This window comes from Siniperca chuatsi, linkage group LG23 (assembly GCF_020085105.1).
Source record: "Siniperca chuatsi isolate FFG_IHB_CAS linkage group LG23, ASM2008510v1, whole genome shotgun sequence".
NCBI lineage: Eukaryota > Metazoa > Chordata > Actinopteri > Centrarchiformes > Sinipercidae > Siniperca > Siniperca chuatsi.
In genome coordinates this window covers 13,617,834-13,643,551 of record NC_058064.1, presented here as the reverse complement: position 1 = coordinate 13,643,551, position 25,718 = coordinate 13,617,834, and the positions used below count along the sequence as shown (strand labels likewise).

At 42.0% G+C, this 25,718-nt stretch overlaps 1 protein-coding gene across 6 annotated transcripts in view; it reads right to left on the bottom strand.

The window, feature by feature from the left end:
• dock4b (dedicator of cytokinesis 4b) overlaps positions 1-25,475 on the bottom strand; it is a 116,209-nt gene extending 90,734 nt beyond the window's left edge. For all 6 annotated transcript variants that reach the window (XM_044185584.1, XM_044185585.1, XM_044185587.1 and 3 more), the window contains exon 1: positions 25,215-25,475. In XM_044185584.1, coding sequence (XP_044041519.1) covers positions 25,215-25,251 — 37 coding nt within the window. In that variant the 5' untranslated portion in view covers positions 25,252-25,475. The remainder of the gene's footprint in view (positions 1-25,214) is intronic.
• Positions 25,476-25,718: the final 243 nt, after the last annotated feature.

Sequence of the window (25,718 nt, the reverse complement as noted above, 5' to 3'; positions counted from 1 at the left end):
GTAGGCAGACGCCTGAAAGTAGCAGCACTGAGAAGGCCTTGAACAGGACTCAACTTGGCAGTTGGTGCACACAGAAACATACAAAATGAAAACACGCACACAATGTGTGCAGACAGAGGTCTGATAAACGGCGCACACAAAAGCCAGGCCAGCAGAATCACCCAGGAGGAACAGCTTTCATTTCGCCTTCTGACGGCCGCCAGGTTCCATTTGCTGCCTTTGTGTGTGCGTGGAGATAGCAAACTAACCGCCATCACAAAACCGCTCACTAGCAACAATAACCCTTCGCTCAAATCACGTTGCTGGAGTAGAAGCTTTCAAGGCAGAGTTGTGTGAGGAATGTTATTACTTTTTTGTAATGGCTGCATGGCGAAAAAGTGCAGCTCAGGGCTCAATATCATTTCAGCATTGCCTCAGTATCAGAGACAGAATGTGAAATCTTATACCTACATTATGTGATGCATGAAAGAACACAAGCTGTGCAGGTGACACACACAGCCCCTATTTAAAAAGAGAGGATGTCTATAAACTTCTATGAACTCCTGCTGCTTTCCCCTCCACATCTCCTCTGACATGATTAGCACTGAAGAACCTGTTGTAAACACAGCCACACACAGATACACACTGAATTTGTCAATTTACACTTACACACAAGTGCAGAAGGCATTTAACATGAAAAAAAGCATGATTAACTGGTGAAAGGTAACACCAGTTCTTGCCCCAGTCATAAAGAACAGGAAAACACAGAGCAACACAACCAACATTCAGTCTGTCCTACTGGCCTGAAGAGGAGAAATCATAAATTACTTAGATTAAATAGAAATATAGGTCAGTGCGCTAAAACCTCACCTCATTCCCAGGCATTAATCTGACTCTGTGTGTGTGTGTGTGTGTGTGTGTGTGTGTGTGTGTGTGTGTGTGTGTGTGTGTAAAGCTAGCTAAGGGCATGCATTTGATAGCCCACTGATGCCAAAGTTGAAATGAGATGATTTTTATAATCCTCTTGGGAGGTTTTATCTCACCTGCATAAATGTGTCATTTTCTCCCTCTACTGTACTATTTATCAATGTATTATGACATCGTTATTCCTGTTTTTGTCATTGTGATGTCTACATTCTACAATGTCTACAATCAAGTAGTGAATATTTTGAAAGTAGTATTTGAAAGTAGTTTGTGCACGTTCTGCGCAGACTCTGCTCATCTTTATCCCAATCCTCCTCTCTAATCCCATTTCACTTTCTTGTAGTTCATCTGTTTCATACCTTGGTGGTGCATGACAACATAAAGGACACTTTCTGTGACTGGGTTGATTTGCATGCTTGCCAATAACAAACCAGCCCAGATTTCATTGCGATCTGACGCCAGCTCTCCCTGGAGGACAGGAGGACACCTGTTGAGCTGCCACCAGAATTCAATCCTTTTCATGTCTGTAAATAAACACTCCAGAGTGCACCAGAAAAGTTAAGTGTGAAAGAATATTCTTCATCTTCATTAGGTGTGCTGCATATTTAAAGCTGCATTAATTCACTTTTAGGCCACTTCGGGAAGGCGCAACAAATTCTAAACACAACATCGACACATTATCTAATAAAGTTGATATGGCTAATGTGTTAGCAAAGAGTTGCCTATTTACACATCCAGCAGATACAGAGGAACATTAGCATTCATTTGGAGTCATGTGTCTGTCCACGAGGCAAATATGAGCCCTACATTTACTCTCCTAGTAGCTCTGTGTTGTTCTCCACCAACTCCTGAGTTAGAAATCAGGCTATTTAGCTGCTAAATGCTCCACTATGTACATCAGCTAGTTGATAACTTTGACTGTTTGCTGTTTGGTACTGGCAGATAGCATACAGTGGGTTTAGCAGAGCTTTTTAGCTGAAAACAGCTGCCTGGAAACAAGGTTGATGAAAGCAGTGAGAATGAACAAAAACATTGTTTTTGAAACAAAATTTCTAAACCATTATATTTGAAGGTAAAACTGAAATATAAATGTCAGTAATAATCCCTCATTACACAGGAAAACTGCGGGTGTGTACAACTCAAAGCATGTATATTAGGTCAAAGTTGAAACAGGAAGTTGGTCTGCAAACTGTGATGGTTGTTTACAGCAGACAGTTTAGGTTGCAATTTTACAGTTTGCCTTAGTTTTAACTTTCAAACAGATTTTACTAACCTGGGACTTAAAACTTGTCTGATCATCTGACTGCTTGTTTTTCTTGCCTCGTTTGCCTTTTTAAAGTATGATCGCAGCAATTAACATGGTGGGGACAATGTTAACATAGAATGGTGGCCAAAACTACAAAAAACCAAAAACAAATGTACGACCCAAGTTGTGGGGCAGTTTTTGACAAACCACATGACTAAATGCTCAAAAAAGCATCTCTCTCTCTCTCTCTCTCTTACTCTTAACACTCCAGATGCAAATGCTGGGAGCTGCAGCTTTAGAGAGTGTTGATTTTCAGCACCAGCTGAAGTAACACCGACGCTGGTGCCTACACATCCTCCCACTCTGCAGAAAGAAAGATGGAGAGTGGAGGAAGAAAGGCTAAAATATATAGAGGGAGAGGGGGGAATGAAGGATGTGGGTGTGGCTGATGATAAAGTAATACAAGAAAAAGATGGAGGGAAAGAGAGATTGTAGAGAGTGATGGAGGGAGAATCGGAGGGACAGAGATAGATAAGTGGAGAGTAGGCTGCATCTCCCACTGACAGATGGAGCAGAAAAAGAAGAAAGATGAGCAGACAAACATTTGCGTTTCTTCCTTCGGGGATAACAGTTAAAAGTGGGAGTGACATATGAAACCTGCATCAAATCGGTCTCTCTCTCATTTTGACTCACTGCAACCTCTCCACTTCCTTTCTGTTCTATCTCTACCATCCCTTAACTGCTCTCTTTCAGGGAAGAGGGTGTGTGACTGACCTCTATCTGTACTTCAAGCTCCCTTGAATCAAATGACAACAAATTATGCACTTGTGCTGCAGTAGCACATGCAGATGTAAACACACTCACACACCCAAAGCTGACAACAGAGTGAACATGTGAGCATGCGGCCTGAACAGGACACGTGCATACCGGTGAGTGTGTGACTTTTGTGACACACACACACACATGCATTCTCAATCCACATAGATTTGTGATGTATTTGGCAGGTTGTATGTTTAGCTGTCAGCAGCACTACTAAACAGTGTCTGACATCACATCTCACTGACATGACATCAGCAATAGACCCTCACCCACTAAATAAAAAAAATAAACAAAAAATAAAACACACACACACACACACACGCTTCTTTTCATTTCTCCAGGCTAAAGCAACCCAAACTGCAGTCAGGTCCACATTGAGGATGATGAAACTATGATGAAAAAATGATGAAACAAAACCCACCAAAAACAGCATCTGTGGTTTTATCTCACAGCTCAGGATGGCCTAAAATCAAACAATTAAGGTGTGGCATTTATAAAAAAAGGAAAGAAAGGAAAAAATGCTGCCCCTAGGTGAAGCTAAATCAATTGGATTTTGTAAGCGGAGTAGGTAAAACTGCTGCAATGGCTTAGTTTAAATTTGTATTTGTGTTATGTGTCTGTCAAGAGACTTCGAATGGGAGAGACAGTGCAGTGTAGCCTACAGCAACAGCCTTAAGCCTGTCGATGTACAGACACAAGTGGGATTTGTGCTGACTGGGGAGCAAGGGGAGAGAGTCTGGGTAAAGACACACAGAAAGAGAGACAGAAAGAGAAGGTGAAGGACAGATAAAGACAGCAGAACAGTGAGACTGGCAAACAATGCGGTGGAGAGAGACAATAGAAAAGAAGAGAGACAGGATGAGAGGGAGAAAGAAAGAGTGAGGGAGAGTGAATCCAAGAGAGAGGCAGGAGAGATAAGTAGCTGTCAGCTTTTGTGTATTTCACTTCACTTTGTTTGCCCCTGTACTGTATGTCAGCTTGAAGGGAAGAGAGATGCTCCCTGTCGGCTCTCAAACAAGTACACGCCGACGGCAGGGCCAATCGAGAGAGGTGTGGATGAGATCAGGGAGCCAAACACACACAACAGTCAAAACAATCACAGAGAAGAAGGAGAAGAAGAGAGGGCTGTATGACACGATGAAAATATCTGATAATAATTGTATATAAAGTGATACATGTGGATTAAGGGGTATAAATTCAAGATTTACAGGTGAAAAATTAGCCAAATCCAGCCCCCCGTTATTACTGTACTGTTGCTACTCCTTTACTTTCAAGCTTTCCATTCTTGCAAGGCATATATGCAGTTTACAGTGATAACAGTGGCAGATTTACCACTCGAAATTCTTAATAATTTTTGAAACAATGTGTGCTTGATTTCAGACAGAGGTAAAAACAAAAGCAGGCCTCTGATTTCTAGCCAGCGACCGTCATTTTTGTTGGCTGAAATGACGGTCGCTGGTCGCTTAGAGTTGGTTGAAAACTAGTTTTCCAGTTTACTAGATGCTCTTTCAGACCTGTAATTTTAACTTGTGGAAAGTTACTAATTACAGCTTTAAGTGTACAATTTGAATGTGTCTCTGCCTCAACTTGCTGCGGGAATGGAAATTGTGTACCCAATGATATCTAAATTATTTCCCACTTATTTTCATCTTTAAAACCAGATGCATTCATCAGCTCCGAGGCTTTTTACTGTGATGATTGCTTCAGCTACAGAATGTACAAAAAACTGTTAAAAGCGTAGTTACCAAGAGATAACTTGTTGCTCAATAAAAGGCTTGGACTTCAGTAGAGCTCTGGCAAGGTATGACATTAAAGCAGGGGAGCAGATCAGAAAATAGCAAAGCTCCCACTTGTTAGATAACAGCAAAGAACAGTTATATATGCGAGAGAAAAACAGAGACATTGTCAGGGAAACAGCAGGTTTCTCAAAACCAGGCCTGTATAATTGCAAAAACATACAAATGGATGACAAATTAAAGGGAAAACTTTAATAAATTACTGGAGAAATATAATAAATGCAGACACTCCCATACAGACAGCAAAGGGTCACTGAATGCTTTGATGAATGGTTCTTTGGATAATTTTATACATCCGTATGTCCCGGAAGCACTAAATTAGCTTCCACCCTTCTCTCTGAAATAGACACCTTGTTGGCGGAATGTCAGCTTTGGGAATAAAATTTGTTCTGCATATCCATTCTGAGCTTCTCCTGCTTCTTAATCAAGTTAATGATTAAGATGTTGTTATATTATCTAATGATTATCAGGAAGTCCAGGGCAGTAGCATTTATTTTCCTTCATCCACCTGTAAATAAAGATAGTTGAGCAAGACATTTTCCTATGGCTTCTCTAGAATTTTAGTTTTTTCCCCCCTTTCATCTTGTGTTTCAAGTTCATTCAAAGTGTAGTGTATTTTTAAAAATCTTTTTTGTACCTATTTTTAATCTGAGTTGGTTGATAAGTACACGAGAACAGTCATTTTCATGCTTTCTTGAATGATTGAATTGGACCTTGAACCATAAAGTGGGGTTTTTCAAGCCTGAGGACGATGCATGAGCTGTGCAGCTCAGTGTTTGAAGGATGGTTCTCATTTGTATACTCAGCGTGTGCTACTGGGTTAATGCGCTGCTATCATACCATTCGATTCTGTCGTATCATACTGGACAGCTGGTGCTTATCACCTCATTAAAAAATATTTTCCCACCCCCACTTTGATGAAAAGCATATTGTTCTGCACACACACACACAGTATCTCAGCATGCACTAATGCATGAGATTGCACTCATAGGTCTGCGGAGGCCCATGATACACACACAAACACACCCACATGCATGTTGTTAGCGTGGTGAGCTGGGGTAGTCCGGCATCTCTGAATCTGCACTGAGCCATGAACAACCATATGGAGGCTTTCTTCTTCTTCGTTAAACCCTGCTGGATTGTTGCGCGACAGTGGCCTGGGAACAAGTTACACATTTTATTACACACAGATGCAGGCTGTTTTCAGCACTGATTTGTTGTTAAGGCAACATGCCACCGCAACATCACCGCCGCACTCTCAATTGTAGGGTGCGAGCCGTGACACAAAAGCCCACAGACGATGGATGAACTTCCAGCAGCTCAATAGCTCACACAAACTAAAACTAAAACTATTGTTCAGCATTCCTCGCTGCTGAATGGGATCTATCTAGGTTTCCTGGTGCTAAATGGGGGCAGATAAACACATAAATGTACTTCAAGGGTAATTCTATCATTCATGCGTGGTAATAAAAGGGCAGTAATGCTCTTTAGCTCTCTAGGGTATGGGGCTATGGGGCTATGAGGCCGAGGGCAGTGAGGAAATGAAAAGCTTACGGCGTAATTTCTGTGAAAAACCACAGCATGGCCTCTTACTATAAACACACACATACCTTGGGATCTATGTGGCAACTTGATGCGCCTACATTATGTATTTGTATGCGTCTCTCTCTGTGTTAAAGTGCACTTGTATGTGTTAAGGGCAGCAGTATCTGAACAAGCCTAGGGGAAGGATGAGGAGAAAGGTTAGTCTGAGAGTGGAAAAGAGTTGGGTTGATGAAAAAATTTAAATGAAGGGATGAGGAAGTGCTAGAAGAGAGAAGAGAGGGGGAAAACGGTAAAATGTAACTTTAGTACATGGGGAAGACAGCAAAATTTTAAAGAAGAGAAAATAAGTTGGGTGAAGATGTAAAAAGAGGAGAGCCAGGGCAAGAAGAGGGATCCTGAAGATACAGTAAATGTCAGCAGTGGAGCATGGGGTTAATAATGACTTCAACCTCAGCAGCCATTTCATCTAATTCCTCTGCGGATCATAAGTGATGAGGTTGACTGTACGTGTCCCTTTGAAGCACGATGCTGCTACTGCTAAATGCTAAGCCTTCCAGAAGATGAGTACCTAGAGTGCAAAGAAAGAGAGACAAAGACAAAGAAAGTGGAGAGGAGGGGAACATGACAATGTTGATTATAGGGCTGACGCGAATTATAGAGTTGAAGACAATTCAAGCAATTATATTACTTGTTTCGATGTCTACTCAAAGTTGGCAAGTCTGCCGCCAACCTCCAAAAGTCTTATTTAGCCTAGTTTGTTGCAAACAAGATAAAACACAAAACGGATATAAATGAATAAAAGACACATCACAAACAAATGAGAGATAGAAAATCCCAATGGACTAGTATCCCAAATGCTGTGTAGTCATTATTCTATACGTTCACTTCGCATCCTGGCCTAGTAGCTTTCATTCTGCTCTCCTCCTGAGGAGATTAAACAAAGAGCTCAGTGACAAGTAGAGACAGAGAGACTGTATAAGAGAAGAGAGAGCACTGAAGCATCAGTGAGTGATTCAAGTCACTGGGGAGTCGATAAAAAGAACGAGAGTGAATGAAAAGACCACAGTGTGGGTCGTCAGCGCTGAGCTGAAGGGCCGCTGGGTGCAGGTTTGGATGTTAGATGTGTGATCAGATTCACAGCGTGGGGTCGAGACATGGGAAGAGGCGCTGACTGAAACACGCACGGTCACACGAACAGGACGTGCATGCATGAACACGGTGTGCTTGCTAAAAATCACACACACACACACACACACTGACAGACGGTGATAGCCTCCGAGCACAGCCAGGGCAATTGAAGACGCTTCACAGGAAGTGACAGCATGGAGTAACTCTGAAACACACACACACACACACATTTGTACACACGCATAGTGGCTCCACTCAAGGACACACAGATGGCAGGTGCTACACAAATACAAGCCACTGGACCTTATTATCAGCTAAGCCAGCCAACCAATCTGCAGCTTTGAAAATGTCCCTTAACATGGGAAAAGAGTAGTAGTAAGAACTTAAAGGGAAACCAGTGAAGCAGCATGTTCAGCAAATCAATTGGAAACTAGACTGACACAAGACTGAATGTGATGGATGGATGGATGTATGGATGATTTGTTTAATGATAAAGATATATATAGAACTGTGTGTGTGCAGAGTAGAAAGATGTTTGCTGGACAGTTTGGAGACTTTGGAATTTCCTATGAATCCAGCTTTAAAAATATACCATATCACAATGAAAATGATCTGTAAAAGCCAACATAAATCCCATGTTATCAGCACGGAGAAATAGATACAAGGACAATAGATACAAAACAGTGCCAGTGAAAAACAAAATACCGCCACCCAAACCTAATAAATGTCTTAAATGAACACTGTACACAGTGTTTTCCGATCAATACATGCTGAAGAGAGGTGAGAGAGTAAAGAAGAGGAAGAGCAACTAAATGAAGAAACACGAAACTCATCCAGGTCCGTGGCACACATTACATTTGACACCATGGCTCATTCCAGGCTTAATACAGCATTTTGAACATATACAATATATGTAGGCCTAGATATTTAATGTGTGTGTGATTATTTTTCTAATCAGTAGAAATGATTATAAAATATTCTTTCTTCCACATTATCTTATAACATTATTAGGTATTTTTTAATATCTAATATCTTTTTTTAATATCTATTTACACAAAACATGATTAAAATACAGAACAAAAAGTATGTAATATAAATAACAGGTCTCTTTTCCACAGAGCACCAAAGAGAGTCAAAAAAAGCTGAGAGAGGTAACTGAAGAGCAGGCAGAATTTCTGTACATGCAATCAAATTCTGGCTGAATGGCAGCGAAAAGTGACCAATACTTGAAGTCATCAAAGCAAGTTATCAGAACATGGAGCACATCTATGAACTTGCATCGACATAGCAACACCACACAACACAAACCACAGTGCAAAACACAGCCAATTCTGGTTTATACTAAGGGAGTCTGAGCATTGCTGTGGTTCTTGTTATTATCTCACATGTTTAATACAGAGGAGAATATGAGGGATAACAGGGAAGTCATGATTGTCAGTACAATCAGCATAATCATAAACATTGATAAGTCCCTAAATAAAACATTTACTCTTGTGTTTCGGAATCAAGTATTTTATTACCAAAAAGTAAGAAGTCCATAGTTTACAGTCTGATTTCACATGCAATCTGCAAATTTGTGATTAATACAGTTTAGTATCCTAAGGGCTTCTAAACAAAGAGGCATTCAACAGTGTACAATAAGTACAGGGTGTACGACTGGGTATCAGGCAATACTCTTACTGTTCTAAGCAACAGTAAGAGTTTTTAAGCTCTGCCACAAGTCCTTTCAAGCTTAGCAGAGTAGAATTTAATGTGGAGACTACAATAGAGCTGAACTAACAATGACAAGATAGCGACAGTGGTGAGGGGTGACTGAACCAAGAAATATGACAAGTACGGAATCTGTCATGTAGCCCAAGCCTCAGAATAAAAATAAAATGTTTTCATGTGATGTGCATTCCGCTTTCCATGAGCCACAAGATATGGAGAATGAATGAGTGTGTGTCCATGTCTATATTGGCACTGATACTCATTCTTTCCTATAAAGAGAGTCCTTACACACTGAAAACTGAAAAATGAGGGTTGGATTCTGTGGCTTCTTAGCATGCCAGTCCTTCTAACATCTGCTATAACTTAGATCAATAATGGATGTCACACACACACACACACACACAAAAATATGGGCAAGTAATGGGGCAGATCAGTAAATGAAGCTTAGACAAAGGTGTTTCTAAAAATGCTGATTTACTGGAACCTACAAAAAAAAGATGTCAAACAACCGAACACTATTCTCTGACGTACAAACTTGTGTGTGGTGTATCTATATAAAAAACTACGTCAGGGAAATCAGTGTCAGTAGGAAATGGGTTTCCTTCCTTCTATGTGCTTTGGTCACCTCGCATAGCACTTGCTGTCAGAAAATGTAGGCCTTGTGAAAAGAGGTGACTCGATCCCTAAATTTCCTTTCATGTTCATCCGGGGTCAACATAAACGAAAGCAAAATTGCTAATGTAAACAAGGGTGGACGGCTGGTTGCGACTGATTCCAAAACAGCCATCTTTAGAATGAAGCGTTCTGTTCTGCTCTGCACTGTGCTGCACTGTGTGTTTGAATGTATGGCCTGTGTGTGTGTGCACGTGGTCAAACATTCCTGCGGGGCTAAGGGGTTCAGCTGTCGTCGGGGCTATTTTCCTGTGCGCTGCATGCCATTGGTGGATCAAGGAGGATTACTCCTGGGGTCGGAGAACTTTGGGCTCAGAGAGATGGAGAAAAAAAATAAAAGAGAAAAAGAGAGAGAACCACCATGGTTTTGGAACGGTTTCTTCCAGGAATCAAACTCAGGGAAAAGGGACTGCAGAGCGGCGCTGTGTTTGTCAAAGCAAACCACGTAGGAAATCCCACAGCCAAGAGCTACACAGAGAGAGACACAGAGTGAGAGAGAGAGCAGTAGCCACTCAAGCCATTACACATAAAAATAATTGACCGATACTCAACTGTCACACAAGAAAATCCCTGCCGTCTGCTTTGAATTTTGCTTTTGCTCGAGGAGCTGCTTCACACTTTGCCTTAATCTTGTCCATTATTGAGACACCATCAGTGTGAACAAAGAGGCTGCTCTCCAATTTGTTTTATAACGGCTCTCGTCCTATCAGGGACCCCAAATGGATGAGATTCCCAATTACCCTACACATCCTGCAGATTAAACTGGGAGGAGAAGGAGCTGTGGCTAGGCTAAACTAGGCTAATTCAGATGCAGCAGCAAGACAGAAGCCGGCTGAGAGACAGACACAGAGAGAGAATGTCAAACTGATGGCCGTACTCAGCTAATTTGTTCGTGCTCGGGTCCACACAGACAAAATCAATAGAGTGGAGTAAGAAGTTGGAGGGGCGAGGAAAAAAAAAACAACAAAAAAAACGCCCCAGTTTCCTGATTTAGGTCAGCGGCAGTTGTGTGCACCCTAATGCTGTCTGTAATTAAATAAAAATAGTTTAAAAAGTCTGCAGGAGCTCTGAACTTGAGGGGGGAAGTGGGATGAGAGAAGGGGGAGGCTAGAGTGATTAATTTCATCTTTGTTTTTCTCCTCCCACAGTTGCAAGTGAACACCATTATACAAAGTAGAAAGGTACCCTCATTTGTGTGCCCGTTCAATGCCTGGTGCTCCCTGGGGGGGAAGAAAGTATAAAGATTCTAATGAGCAACAGAGAGAGTTCCTGAAACACAAACATGCAGATAGAGACACACTGGGACGGTGCACTGCTAGCCTTAGCAGCTCAGCTCTGAGGAGGAACTCCATGTGGACCATCAATTGACAGCCCATCAACCATCGCTTTCTGTGTCTGTGTGATTTTCTCCCCCTCGCTATATTTCCTCCTCCATCTCACCCATATCTGCCTCTCTTTTCCTTTTCATTTATCTCTCCCTTCATATTCTCCTCACTTCCTTTTGTGTGGTACTGGGTAAAGCCTGGCAGCTTGGGACAGTAAGCGCACATACAGTATAGGGGATGCACAATGTATCAGCAAACTATCGTGATCAGCAAATCAGCAGAGCACGGGATCAGCATCGGCTGTTCCATTAACATAAATTGACAACTAAACTGACATTAAAATGCCAAGATAAGTGAGCTTACAGTGATTTTAAACACATTTGATCACGTTGTGCAATATGATGATACAGATACACTGTATATCACAATATTCCAAATGTATGTAGAGCTGAATACCTAATTTAGTAGTATTTAATAACAACTTGGTTGGAATTAAATATGTCCAAAAGAAAGGGGACTTACTCCTAGGCTTTGCCCCACCCCAAACAAGCTCCACCAATCAACTGATTATATTTAGGTTTAATCTATATATGGTTAAATATGGTTATATGGGATACAAATCCGAGCAAAGGAGGAAGGATTTGTACACAGACTGACAGGATGCTCTGACGGTGAGGATCAAAACAGGGCAAAACTGTTTATTTTTTCTATCCATACCTAGCTAAACGCATGATGCAGCCTACATACTATCGCAAAAAGTATTTTTGAGTACTAGAATACCATTGTTTCGTTTTAAAATACCATACATAATTGCAGTGTACAGTTTATATTATTATTTTTTACTGCCAGTAATTTGCTAAATGTGTAACTGGCAATACGATAACTTCAATGTTTAGATTATCAACTAAATAAAGCTAACATCATTCATCTTTTGATTAAATAAATGATAAGTTAATAAGTTTGTCAAAAAAGGTTCGTATGAGGTATTTGTTCTCACATTCTAAAAATTTGATAGCAGTATGCCTGCATGTTGGTGTACAAGTGTGTCCATTCTGACAGCTATATGCCAAATAAGCACAGCCAGCCACTGTCACCCAGTCTGTATTCCTAGGTGGTAGTAATGGTAAGGTTACTTGTGTGTTAGGACAGCCTGTGCAAAGAGGATTATGGCTGTAGTCCAGATGAGGGTCCGGGGGGAGCTTACGGGTGACGCATCACCACTGATGATGCCTGGAAACATTCCCCTACAAATCAATGGCCTGGTTCCAAGCGCCCATTCAATCACTACCATTACCACACTAACCTTTGAACTCAATACAGGCTGGAGGAAATGTAACCACAGAATGTTACAAAATGTCAAACTGGGTGCACCTTGTACCTGTACATATTGCAATGTAAAAAGCTGGATCTGAACAGATATTTGAATGAACTAAGAATCATATGTGTTGTCCAGGTTACTGTCCACTGATCAGAAGCTGACTCAAAGGGAAACAGCTGCACTATTTTAATAAGAACCACAAGCAAAGAAGTTCTTCCTTTTCTGCTTCAGAAGACAACAGCAGCATCAGCAGCTATGCTAAAACATATGTCATAAACCTGTGCAGTGCAGCATGCTCCATTTGTGCATCAGTATTTTTAGCATCCCCATTCTCATTATGTCAGCATGGCACAGCAGAAGGCCCGAGTTGGTCTGAGTGAACTGAGAGAGAGACAGGAAAGAAAGACAATGCACAGTTCTGCTTCAACTCGGGCATCTGCTCCGGCATGCGAGCCACTCACATGTATCCTGGCAGTGAAGAATGTGTTTTGCTTTTCTCTGCTCCAATTAAGTTCATTTTTGAGGGGGACAAATATGCCTCGAGGTGCTGCGTTACAAAAGTCGAAGTCAAGAGGATGGGATTCAGGACAAGCGACATAAATCACTGATGTTACACTATCCCTCTCACTATTCTTTCAAGTTAAACTATTGAAACAACATGAAAGCATCATTCTTCAAAAAGCTCTAAGTGCTCAAAGACTGAAAGATGATACTGGGCTTTGTGATGACCATCAAGGTCAAAATGGAACCCATGACAGGTCAGTAGCCTGTAGATAAATAGGTAGGGGGATACATGATCCAAAAAGAGATTTCCATTATTGATCCATTAACAGCGGAGATTACTCTATGGAAAAATACTTCTAGTTGGGCTGTGATGCTATTTTTAAAATTCAGATGCCCTTGGAAATGAAACATAAACCACCATAATCTCAATGTATTCTATCACCTGACCAACATAACCATCTGCAGTCAAAAAGGATCTTTTGCAATAAATACCAGAAAATGTTGGCATTTTCTCACTGGCATCCAAGCTTCAGTACTATTTCCATGCCAGCGTCTGTATATTTTATCTGAGGCCAGCTCTCAACACAATTTGCTTGTTAGCAAGAATAGCCAGAGGCCTCAAAAGGTATGAGAGCCATCCACTGGGAAGGACACTGCTATAGGATCATGTTTAGCTTATGTTGTGTACATAGCCAACATACATACCAAAATATCTCTTCTCTCCTGTCATCTCCTCTGCTGTACTGAACCAACTGCCTGAGGTGTCCATGCGCCGTCATCGCCCAGACCAAGTGCTTTTACTCTGTGTACAAAGGCTACCACAGTGGGGGTTTTCCTTCGCATTTCCCTTCTCGCTCCCTACACAAAGGGGATCTATTTCAACCGCTTTTAGCAGCGCCACTTTCCGCATTTAGTTCTTCAGACTCCCTCCCCTGAGGGTGCGACTGGTGGGAGGAGGAAAATAAAGAGACCAGGTGGATGCTGGGAGAGAGGTTAGGCTTGTGGCAAACAGGGCCACTTCAAGCCAATCCAACCGCTAACGCCTGGCGGGAGTGAGCCTGGTTCCTGGTTTAGTGCTGTGTTGCTTCATGCTATCTGAGAGTTGTTGCAACATCAGTACATTTATTTGAAAAACATAGGATTTGGGTTCTCGTTTAATATTTGGGGAAATATGCTTATTAAGATAGGCCCTTATTGATCTCCAGAGGGGAAATCTTCTCATCTAACTCTTGGTAAGAAAGTGAATAAGCGTATTTTCCAAACTATTCAAACTGTCAAACTATTGCTTAACATTTACATTTTGTTGATATTATTTACCCAGAGCACTGTGTAACTGAAGAGGACATAATTATGTTAGCTAATGATAGAAGTAAAAAAAAACAAAAAAAAAACAACTTAATCCGCATATAAACTGTTGAAAACATCCAAAGATACACACATTAATGTGAGAAAGTTCTGGAAATACACTTAGGCTATTCAATTTCTTGCCAATAGTTTACGCTACATGAAATGATCGATCCCACTCTAATGTCTGTGCAGTAAATATAAAGCTGCGTCAGCAGCTGGTTAGCTTTGCTTAGCACCGAGACTGGAAACAGCTAGCCTTTCATGTTTGTTAAACCTGTTTTTTTATACAGATTAGAAAAACAAGATATAGCGTGTTGTGAGCTTTAGAGGTGCTGGACAGAGCCAAGCTAGCTGTAAGCTAAGCTAACCATCTGCTGTCTCCTGCTACATATTTAGCGTACAGGCATGAGAGTGGTATCAATCTTCTCATCTAACTCTTGGCAAGAAAGCGAATAGCGGATTTCCCAAAATGTCGAACTATTCCTTTAACAACATGAAAACACATGTCTATTCCATCTCTTTGCAGTTCTCTTTTAAATGGCAGGAGATGTAATACACAGCCTACAGAAGGAATCCTCTGTGCAGCTTCCAGAAAAGGGGCTTAAACAAAGCAAACCTTACAATGCACTGCAATGCCAACCTTTGGTGTTGCTAGAAGAAGCCTGAAAAGGCCCCATTCAATCAACGATGAGAGGCAAGAAGCAGGAAGACACTTGGTCTTCTCCCCTCAGACAGACAGACAGAGCTTCAAATGATCCAGCAGCTCAGATGTTTGGGAGGCTTATTAATTCAAGACAAGTATTTAACTAAGAAATGTGTTTCTGTCTCTGCGTTGTTTGAAGGCTTTCCTCTTAACTGGATAAACATTCCAAAACAGGAACAATCCCCTAAGAGGGGTTGGGTTGAAAAAAGAAGACGTAAGAAGTGAAGTGGGTCGCAGTTGGAGGTTTAGTCAATCTGATGAATTAAACAGACTCTCTAAGGCAATAACACTCTACAACACCCACACTATTAATTTAGGAATTCATAAGAATCGTTCAGCTGGGGAGAACCAGTCAGTTTCGAAGTAATCATATTTTGGAGCTTTGTCACCGACTCTGTTGTTTTGCCCCATAAATCTAAATCAAGAAAACCCCACTATTCATCCTATACTTTCTCCCTCTACAGAATAAATCTATTTCAATCAGCTGAGCAGTTTTGCATGCCAAAAATCAATTGCAAATCAGCTTCAACACTTCAGTCTCGTTGACTTAAAAAAAGACGCTGTGACGAAAGCGGGCAAAGCAAGTGGCAGTGGGCTGCAATGAAAAGCCCATTTGAAAGTCAGCCTGACATTAAACTGGCTTTTCTTTGCGTGGGTAGAGAGGGGAAGTGAGGGGAGCTGATAGAGGAGAGGTGAGGAGGACGGGCTGTGAGCCAGCAACTCGCATGCAGCAGGTTGACATGCAGAGGAGAGCCAGGCCATCATCTCGATGCCACAGCGAGCGCAGGAAACAGATCGCTCACACACACACACACACACACACACACACACACACACACACACACACACACGTGCATGAACCTCAAAGGGGACAAAGATCAAATTTAGAGACCGTATATACAATGATTCAACCGCAGTAGAGGTGTAGACACACAGATACACACATTGTGCAGGTAATGAGACAGCTAACAGCAGCCAAGGTCGAAGAGACTGCTGCCCAGAAATCAGCCAGGCAGAAGCTGATCCTCCCAATGTGAGCTTTACAGAGACAGAGAGAGTGATGGAGACGGCAAAACAGTTCAATCTCAGAGAAGACAGCGAAGGATCTAAACCAATCAATGTCACTGCCACAGCTCATGAGCCCACAGTCAATATACACTACTAATATGGCATACCTGTGGTGTATGTGTGCAAGCATCTCTATTTGCCGTGGAGATTTTCATGCTTAATTCTGAAATGATCATCACTAAAACCTGCTCTGATTCAAATATGCGTACAGAGAACGTAAGCAGGACCAAAAAAAGGAAGATGAATGGATAGAGAGACAAGAGAAGACAACAAAATTCACAACACCGCTTTTTATAGAGACAGAAGTAATCGACAGCAGAGCGTCCTCTTTATGTTGTTTCTGCACTGTAGCCAGCATGGAAACAGCTGCCTCTTCCGTTAAAAAAACACTGATAAAACAGGTACCAAGGCCATAAAGAGAATAGACACAATGGGACAGAAACCAAACCCAAGGAAACGTGAACATACCATCTGTCTGCCTGCTACCTACATTTCAAAGCAATGGACTTATGACAGATAGATCCTTAAAAAATGTAAAGCAGAATGATTTTTCTGCATCTATCAATTGACCATTCGCTAAGCCCAGCCAGGCGTAGTTGCTACGCCTGTCAAGCTTTCTGTTCATGCACAGCACGTACGCAGTATACACTGAAAACTGTGGCAGATTTCCCACTCAAATTTTTTTTCTCTGATTTCACACAGAGGTGGACTAAAGTAGGCGTCTCATTTCTAGCCAGCAAGCATTGATTTTGCTGACGGAAATGACAACTTTAACAGATTTTATCAGCTGTAGCTAGCTTGCTAATTAACACTAACTCCATGAGGTGGTTGAAAACAGTCTCAGGCTGACACATTTTAAAACAAGAAAAAGGGTCTTAAATATGCTATTGATGGCTATATACATAATATTGTGCTAAAGGTAGGGTTCTTTAGCACAATATCATGTATATAGCTATCAATACCCTAACCCTATCCACCAGTTAATGACCCATGCAGGCATGGAAATGATGGAGTCGCTTCATGTATTGCAGGGTAGAGCTAGTAGGCTCTAGTATTACAAGTGGGATAAGGAAAATGTAAGCTCAGACTGTTATTTTGTTCTAGCAACTCCCTGTTTGCTAGCTGCTGCTGTGTGTCTAGCCTTCTAGTAACAATCTAGAACCTTTTTTGATATCTTCACTAGTGAGCATCCGGGGTCTAAAATGCTTGTGGTTTGTCCACAGCAACGTCTGCTTAATCTAAAACAACATTGTTTATTTTATACTTTGCACTTGCAACAACTTCAAAACAACAGTTTTTAGTGTTTGTGCTTCCATTTAAAAAGGAGTATGTAGCACAACAAAAGGATGCATAACATCTGTAGCTACAGCTCTACTCCAGAGCCTGCGGGGCATCTGTAGTGCTTTATCATCTTCAGACTTCCAGTCCACTGAGGCTGCTGCAAACACACACCCAGAAATACAACATACAAGCGTGCACACAAGAATACAAATACACATATGCAACATCAGATACACACAGAAAAGCACAGCCACAAATATGCATGTATCCTTGAATACACAATCTTTGCTACACAAGAGGCAAACACACACAGTATCTGGGGATATCTAGGACAGGTGAGTATGGATCCAGAAGAGGGAAGGGGAAAGAAGAGAAAGAGACACATGTGGAAGAGAGATAAAAGGTGGAACAGACTGCAGCACAGATAGAGGGAAGTGGGCTGCTGAAAGAACGGAATAGAAAAAAAGCCAGACAGAAAAGGAATGAGTGAGCGATAGATGAGAAGAAAGAGGCAGAAAGTGAGATAAAGGTCATCACAGTGCGACCTGCTGTCTCTGGAAACAGCTCATTCTGCGGGAATGCGCAGGAGAGTGGAGGGGGGAGAGAAAAGGACACAAAGAGGGGAAACAGGAAGCAAAAGGAATCAATTCAATACAACAGAAATACAAAAGCATTTCCATTAAATTAAGGCACAACAAAACAAAAGTAGAGGAGAGAGGGAACAGATGAGGTCAGCAAGTTGTGGACAGTACTGTGAGTGAACGCCCAGTCAAAGTCAAGCGATGGCGTCTACAAGCTTTCTGTCAGAAGACCTTTCACCCTCTTCCTCATTCTCTGTCTCTGTCTCGCTGACATTAATCCTGACCATCACCCCGCTGATAAACTCCTGACAGTGTTCTCAGTGAACTGGACTCTCCTAGTTTTCTTCTCTTAGCAGACACTTTGCTAAAGTAAAATATTATAAAACTGATTACTATTATTACTCAAATGAGGAAATATCTGATCAAAGAACATGTAAACAAGCTCTGACAAAGTATTTGAGGCAACCTTTAGCTACTTTTGATACTCTGTGCTACGTAAACATTTTGGTTGGTACTCTTAAGTAGAGCCTGATCGATAAATCGGCCAGGCAGGTACATTGGTCGGAAATGCCGAAGATATGTCAGCCGTAGTTTAGAAACAGTGACAGAACTACATGTTGGTTCGTAATTTTCTGTTTCTGCATTTCAGTGTGGACATATACACTTTCTATATGTATCTGCATTGGTGTGGACGTGTCCTTAGTGTCATTATAAAACCATCAAAGCCATCTGTATGAGTCTCCTCTGGTTACACGTCCCCCACTGTGACTGTGTGAATGAGAGTGTTAGAGGCCAATTCTATATTCAAGAATTAACAGGGTAATTTAAGACGGAGACAACCACGACCATTAGCTCTTCTTTAAATCTTTAAATTATGCATATGTCCTTTAAGCAAGCCTTGACACTTTATTAGCCATCAATAATACATTAATGATATAAGATTTATCCTGAACAGACCATAACTATCCCTTTTTATTAGCATGTTAATAATGAATGAAGCATACTGGTATCTTGAGGATGAGCATAGCTATTACTAAAGTGAAGTTTAAGAGGACAACGGAAGCCTTGAGGTCATTATAATGCACTGGGTCAACCACGCAAACGCTCACACAAATCAATGTACACTTCCTTTATGGTCAATACATGAAATCCTGGATTACAGCCACAGTACACAGATAACTGATGCTGGGCCAGTGCAGAGAATCATCTTTCTGCCGCAATTGAGCACAAAAAAACAAGTGTGTCTTGACACATAAACAGCTCTTTTCACCCGCCAATCACAGTGATTGTCACCGGCAGACGCCCTTCATTTATGAAAATGGCATGTCAGTCATTTTTCCCCCGGCCCACACAGATGACAAAAACACACACACACACACACACACACACACACGCACTCTACCCTCGCCTCCACTACAGGAGCGCCACTGATCAGTTAAGCTGCTGAATTCCTAATAGGACATATCCCATTAACTCATGCAGGGATCACGGGTTGATATCGAGGAAGGGGAACCACAACCGCGCTACACCACAACAGGCTTGCTACAAAAGGCACAGAGTATTTTATAATAGTGAAGCTGGCCAAAAAGGTAGATGGATTTCATCAAAAACCACAAATGTCATGCAGTATCTTGAAAAGAAAGAAAATCTCATCACCTAAAACTCACTTTGCAATCATTTAATTTGCAGACTTTAAGATTATTTTAGCAAGTAAGGCATACACGTGTATAATTGGAAACAGCGTTTCATATCATTCTTATAGCACACAAAGAAAAGCCCTCTCAGTTTAAAACAAACAGTGTAGGGCTGCAACTACTGATTATTTTCATTATCGAAATGTCAAAAAATAGTGAAAAATGCTCATCACAAGATGTCTTCAAATGTCTTGTTTTGTCCAACCAAAAGTCCAAATCCCTACAGCATGTCCTCACATTTGAGAGGTAACAGTGAATTTTTGGCTTTTTTGATTGAAAAATTACTGAAACTATTAATCAATTATCAAAATACGTCATTTTCTTTTCGATCGACATATCGATTAATCGACGAATCGTTTCAGTTCTAAAACCAGTAGACAAGTGGAAGGATATAAGCAATTACCAGACAGACAAGCATTTGAAAGCAATTCATGTCAAGCCAAATGTGACATAATGGCCATTATAATAGCCATATGCATTCTGGTAACCTGGAAATCACTCGGCCATCTCAGAGTAGAAGCATCATCTCCTTACAGCAAGCATGCTAGACTGCCACTGGAGTGGAAATGCAGGAAAGCTCCCCCCAGCTGCCTGTCTCAACATTATACATGGATGTGGACAGACAGTTACAGCATATTGGTTTGTTTGTGTCACCAACTCCAATGGGATTCACAAAAGGTATCCCCAGTGTGTGTGGTGACAACAAGCTGGAAGGAGGTGAAAAGAAAAGGAGGTCAAATATTTTCATTTCCACAAAATATAACTGAGATGACACAATGGTGTCCTTTTCCTGTGTCTAGTGTCGCTGAATCTAAACTAACAGACAATGTTTGTGCGGTTTGGGTGTTTTCTTTCGTAATTGAGGGCTCCATAATAAATAGAGCATGATTTAATTGAATAACACAAACGAACCAGCGGTGGCATTTCTCCAACTCTGTCCTCACGTCTCAGGCCATGTTTGTGCTACAATGGCTATTATTGTCAGGGGTGAATCAGCAATGAATAAAACACTCAGTGAGCCTGTCATATGTCACATGTCCATGTAGATTTATTTAAACCTTAAATGATGCACACACCAGGGAACAGCTTGTGTATAGTAGTGGGCTGTGTAGTTCACTCTCTTGCTCTCTATTTTATATATATTTATACGTTTTATTTTCTGCATCTGTTCAATTCACGAGGGAGCCTCCTACAGTCTCCTTCCATGTTGAATGATTGCATTGGGCGAGTGTGCAAATGTGTGTGCGCACGCAGAGGATCCGGGGTGCTATCTCTGCAGATAGAGACGAGGCAGCGGGCGAGGAAGCAATTACAAGCTGGCAGGCTTCACCTCACCACGCCTCCTCCCCCCACCTTCTCCCATACATTGCCCTGGGGCTTGCTGCATTAGGGAATCATGGGTATAATGGTGGAATGGGCCTTGGGGCCCCCTCCAAAACAACCTGCTAAATCCCTGTGGAGTGGGGGGTAAGGGAGGGGGTGAATTTGGGGGTAACAGGGCAGGGCGGACGCCCCAACAATGAGTCCACCCCTGACACGCGCCAGCACCCTCAACCACCCATCACACACACACACACCCCTCCACCAACCATCAACCACAGCGACATCCCCCCAGGGGAGGAACCAGCGATGTCAGCCATGGGAGAGCAGGAAACCCCCAGGCCCGACACTGGCCCTCCATCGCAGCCAGGCCTGAAGCAGTAACATTCAATCAGGCCGCTGCTCCATTCTGTCTTTATCTGATGCTGCTACTTGCTTTTTTCCACGGCACTCAAAGAATGGAACAGGGTTGCACATGAAATCAAACTTCTCCAGCCATCGGTGGAGAATTCAACTTGCATGCACATGGATGCAAACCAGCTCGTTAAAATGGTTTAATTATGTGTCTAAATTATGATGAGCAATGACATGCGTGATTGGTTGTATCAAAGGGCTTTAATGAGAAGAAAGGCCTCACTCTGTCTGTCTACAGCATTAACTCTACGTCTACTCTAAACATGACACAATGCAGTCTTGAGTATGTTCTGTAGTCTAAGTCAAGTATGTTTGTCTTCAGTGACATTTGTGACAGATTATTCATCATGTACTTTGGTCACTGGAAAGACATTCTTGGGTACGTCTGTCATCCGAGATTCAGTTCAGATCTCAACTTCATGCCTCCTCTTATCTTACCTGATCTTATCATTTTTACTGCCAACCTAACCCATCTTTGTGTTCAAAAACACGACTTTGATATTCTCCCTCTTGGCTCCATCTAATGTCTCCATAACCCAAGTCCATTTAGTAGTCAGATATCAACATCATCTCATTAACCTTCCAACCTTCTTGCTTCAGGTTATAAACCAGTAATCACTCTACTGGTGGGCTAATGGGCGCCTTAACATCAACTCGCCGAGAGTCCATTCATATTTCATCAATGGCAGTGGCCCCCGTCTTTCCAGGGCCCTACTTCGCTAGGAAGGCGAATCGACATCAAACGCTGCAACCTTCCAATTAGACAGCAAGACGTTCTGATCTCATTTCGATTTGGCCAGAGATCAAATATTCCTGCAAGAATCCAAGGATTTCCAAGCCCTTTTAGTTTGCCAGCCCCCCTGTCAAAAGGGGATAAAATGTTCGCTTAAAGCACCTGGAGAAGATCACATTTAAAATGGCTAAGGTAGGGACTTACTTGTGCCAATATTTAGATATCACAGCAATTCTACAGCATGGATATTCATGAAAGACCCAACAGGACTGAACCGAAAAGTAAAAACAGATGTGGATCAATGATGTTAATTCTACTGGAGGTGTGATTTAGCTCAGTACCATTTCAGGTTGTGTTTTGCTATAAGTTGCGGAGCCCTGTGGAAAGGCAACAGCTGTTCCTCCTGGCATGAATAATTTAGGATGAGATTCCGTCTGGGGATCGATGGTCATTACTGGTGTGAGGTTATTTTGAACCGAGGATAAACATTTGGTTATCCTTTTCTCCTGCAAAATAAGTGGAGAACACTTTGGAGACCGGCTGATGGAATATGTTGGCTCCTCATGTGTAATAACATTGCAATAACCATGCTAAACCTGCAAACAGTTTAGCAATAGCAAAGTGAAAATGTAAAGTCTTTCATTTCATTGGGATTATCTGATGAATATGAAATTATTTATGCAGGGCTACTAGGAAAGGTTAATGTTGCAATTTAAGGTGCCAGTTTACTTCATCAGAAGGGCTTGTCAGGTCAAACAGCTTTGAAAACCCCCTCCACTCACTTATTTCTGACATAGGAAATGGGGGGCTGCGTTCAACAATTTCTGTAACTTTCTAAAATAGCCAATCTGACATTCACACCGACATCACACAGCGATTGGCAAGCTGTGTAGAGGTGAGCAGTGTCTGAACTTCCCTCGCAAGCTCTCTTTTTCATTCGTTACACGACAATTTCTGTCACTTCTCGTGTTTACAACCGAGACAGGAGACTGTCAGAAAATATGTGCTGTTATCCACATATTTAAACATTTACCGTGTCTCGACGATCTCTACGACGGCCGGCTTTTCACCCCGACTTCGAGTGTGGAAGTTTGGAAGAGCTATAAACACTTTTGCTTTATGATGTTGTCAAACAGCACATCATACAAACTAGTTCTTTTGTAGCATAACCCAGCCCTTATGATATCCCTTAAAGCACTCAATAGTCTCTCTAACGTCTCCATTGATCCACTTAAACGGAATGAATGACATTCTCTCCAGACACTGATAGAGAATGTACAGTACAGACCAAAAGCACATCAACCTTTCTAGACTTCAGACTGAAAAATACACTTAACCTGCTGAAGCTGACACGTCAAAGTTGCTGTTATCATAACTAAAACAAACCTGCGCCGCCAAACAGCTTCTCACCACATCTTTGTGTGCATCTGTAGGCTATCGCGTAACCTGAATTTCACAACAGGAAAACATCCCAGTTCCTTCCTTAAAAAGGATCCGGCCACAAAGAAGTGCACCGCTGCCAAAACATGTCTTAATAAATCACAGCCAATTAAAATGAGTCTTATTGCTGTTATTGAGCAAAAAATAGGATAAAGAGCCTTAATCCAATTAGCAGGGCCCCTTCTAGCAGTTTGGGGACAATGGCAAGTATTTAGCTTTCAAAATAAATGTCTTTCTTTTATCCAGCCAAGCGAACTTTGACAGGAGGGAATGGGTTTAAGGAGCTAAATGGAATAAATCTACTATATTCTGCCCTATCAAAATATGGAAGCTATGGGCTCTAGGGGACGCTGCACAGGATTAAGCATAATATAACTGCACAGTGACTAAGGTCAGGTCTTTGGGACTTACACAGATAGAGACAAGTCTACACCAGGGGAAAATTTAGCAAAGCAGTCAAGTGACCAGACCACTGAGTGTGACAGAGAGGGGCCAAAGGCTAGTGGTCTGGTTCACTGTGTTTCACTGATTTCAGGTCATGGTGGCAAGGTGGCAGCACCTTGCATTTTGGGGCAGTAAGCAACATTTACAACAGCCTGGGAGCCTGCCTTATTATGAAACCAGATACAGACATACAAGAAAGAAAGCACAAGAAGGGGGGGGGGAGCATAATCTCTTCACAGTTACAGTAGTTTTAAGAGGTTTTTACTGGCCACTTTTTCCTGGCATCCTTTTAAAGATTTACAAAATGATTATTGGCTCGTTTTTCACGGAGGCTGTGGGATCATGTAGGGACCAAAGCGTCACACACACAGAGCAGACCAATATCTCTGGGGAATACAATTAGGAGACATTTAAGCCGCCACTCAGCGGCCGCATCTCAATGAGCCCCCCTTTTTTTTGCGGGTGAAGACAAGCAAGAAGAAATTCCTACCACATCAACAATGCAAAGTCTGTGTGGGGGTTCCCCCCCCCCCATTTGGCATTGGTTGCGTTGTTGTCGCTTGTTTGTCTCACTTCAGTGTTTGAACCAGAGCCCCCGACAGCCTGGAACAATGCACTGAAGGATACTCACATTTCCAGGATCATCAAGGTCCACAGCGATTTCAATCCCATACACTAAATTAAAGAAAAGGTCTCTTCTTTCTTTTTCCTCATATTTGTGTTTCTTTCGAAGAATTGGCACAGGCTGATGGAAATACACAAATATACAGCGGCCGACTGTGATAAGCAGCTGATTCCCCCCCATTCAAACAGACACGGTAGCCCACAACAGGAGCAAATTCAAAGTACCTCTGAGTAGAGACAGCCCATTAGTTTATTCCCGGACAATGCAAGGGGAAATAGGGCAAAGCACGAGCAGGGAAAAATTAAATGTGGCTGTTCATTTGGCAAACCATGGGGGGGGTCAGAGCGACAACCCTATGCTTTGCAATGTGGCAGTCAGATGAAAACCAAGCTCTCAATATGGGCTGTTTGAAAGAGCTGATGCTGCCTTGAATTAAAAAAATATATATATATATACCACTCACTAAAACAATTCGCAGTGCTGGAAATCATCATTCGTAGAGCCAGTTCACCTCTAGAAACCTATCCACACATGCCCTACGGCTGAATGTGAGTGAACGCAGAGGACAGTTTTTAAAACATAAAGGCAATAAACTTACCGACGCCGTATTTTTCATGTTCTGTAGGTATCCACATGTTTATGGTCGGCACATTTAAGTGAGTGGTCGGAATAGCAGCGAAATGCAGGCTTTTGGTGCTGTGTAACGCATTCTATTGGTGTGCTTTCCTCCGGTCTGTAGTAGGAGTCATTGTTTAGGTTACAGAGAGAGAAAGCGCTGCAGCCGCCGCCGCCGCTGCTGCTGCTGCTAGTAGTGGTACGGAGACTTGCTGCCTTCTAGTGCTGTCGGAAATGTGACATTTGCGAGGTTTGCGCACTTGCTCAAGTCTGGTGAAATTGTCCGTCACTTCCCAACTTCGTGACATGAGGGGGCGGAGAGCATGAAAGCTGTACCAGTGTCTGATGTTTAAATTGATGTATTTAAATGCATTTTTGTGTTTTTGCTGCTCATTTAACCTTTACTTCTCAGCTGTAGCAGTACAAAAGCCCATCTAACTTGCTCTGTGAAAGACTAGTGAATATACTGGGCTGACATGTTTGTATC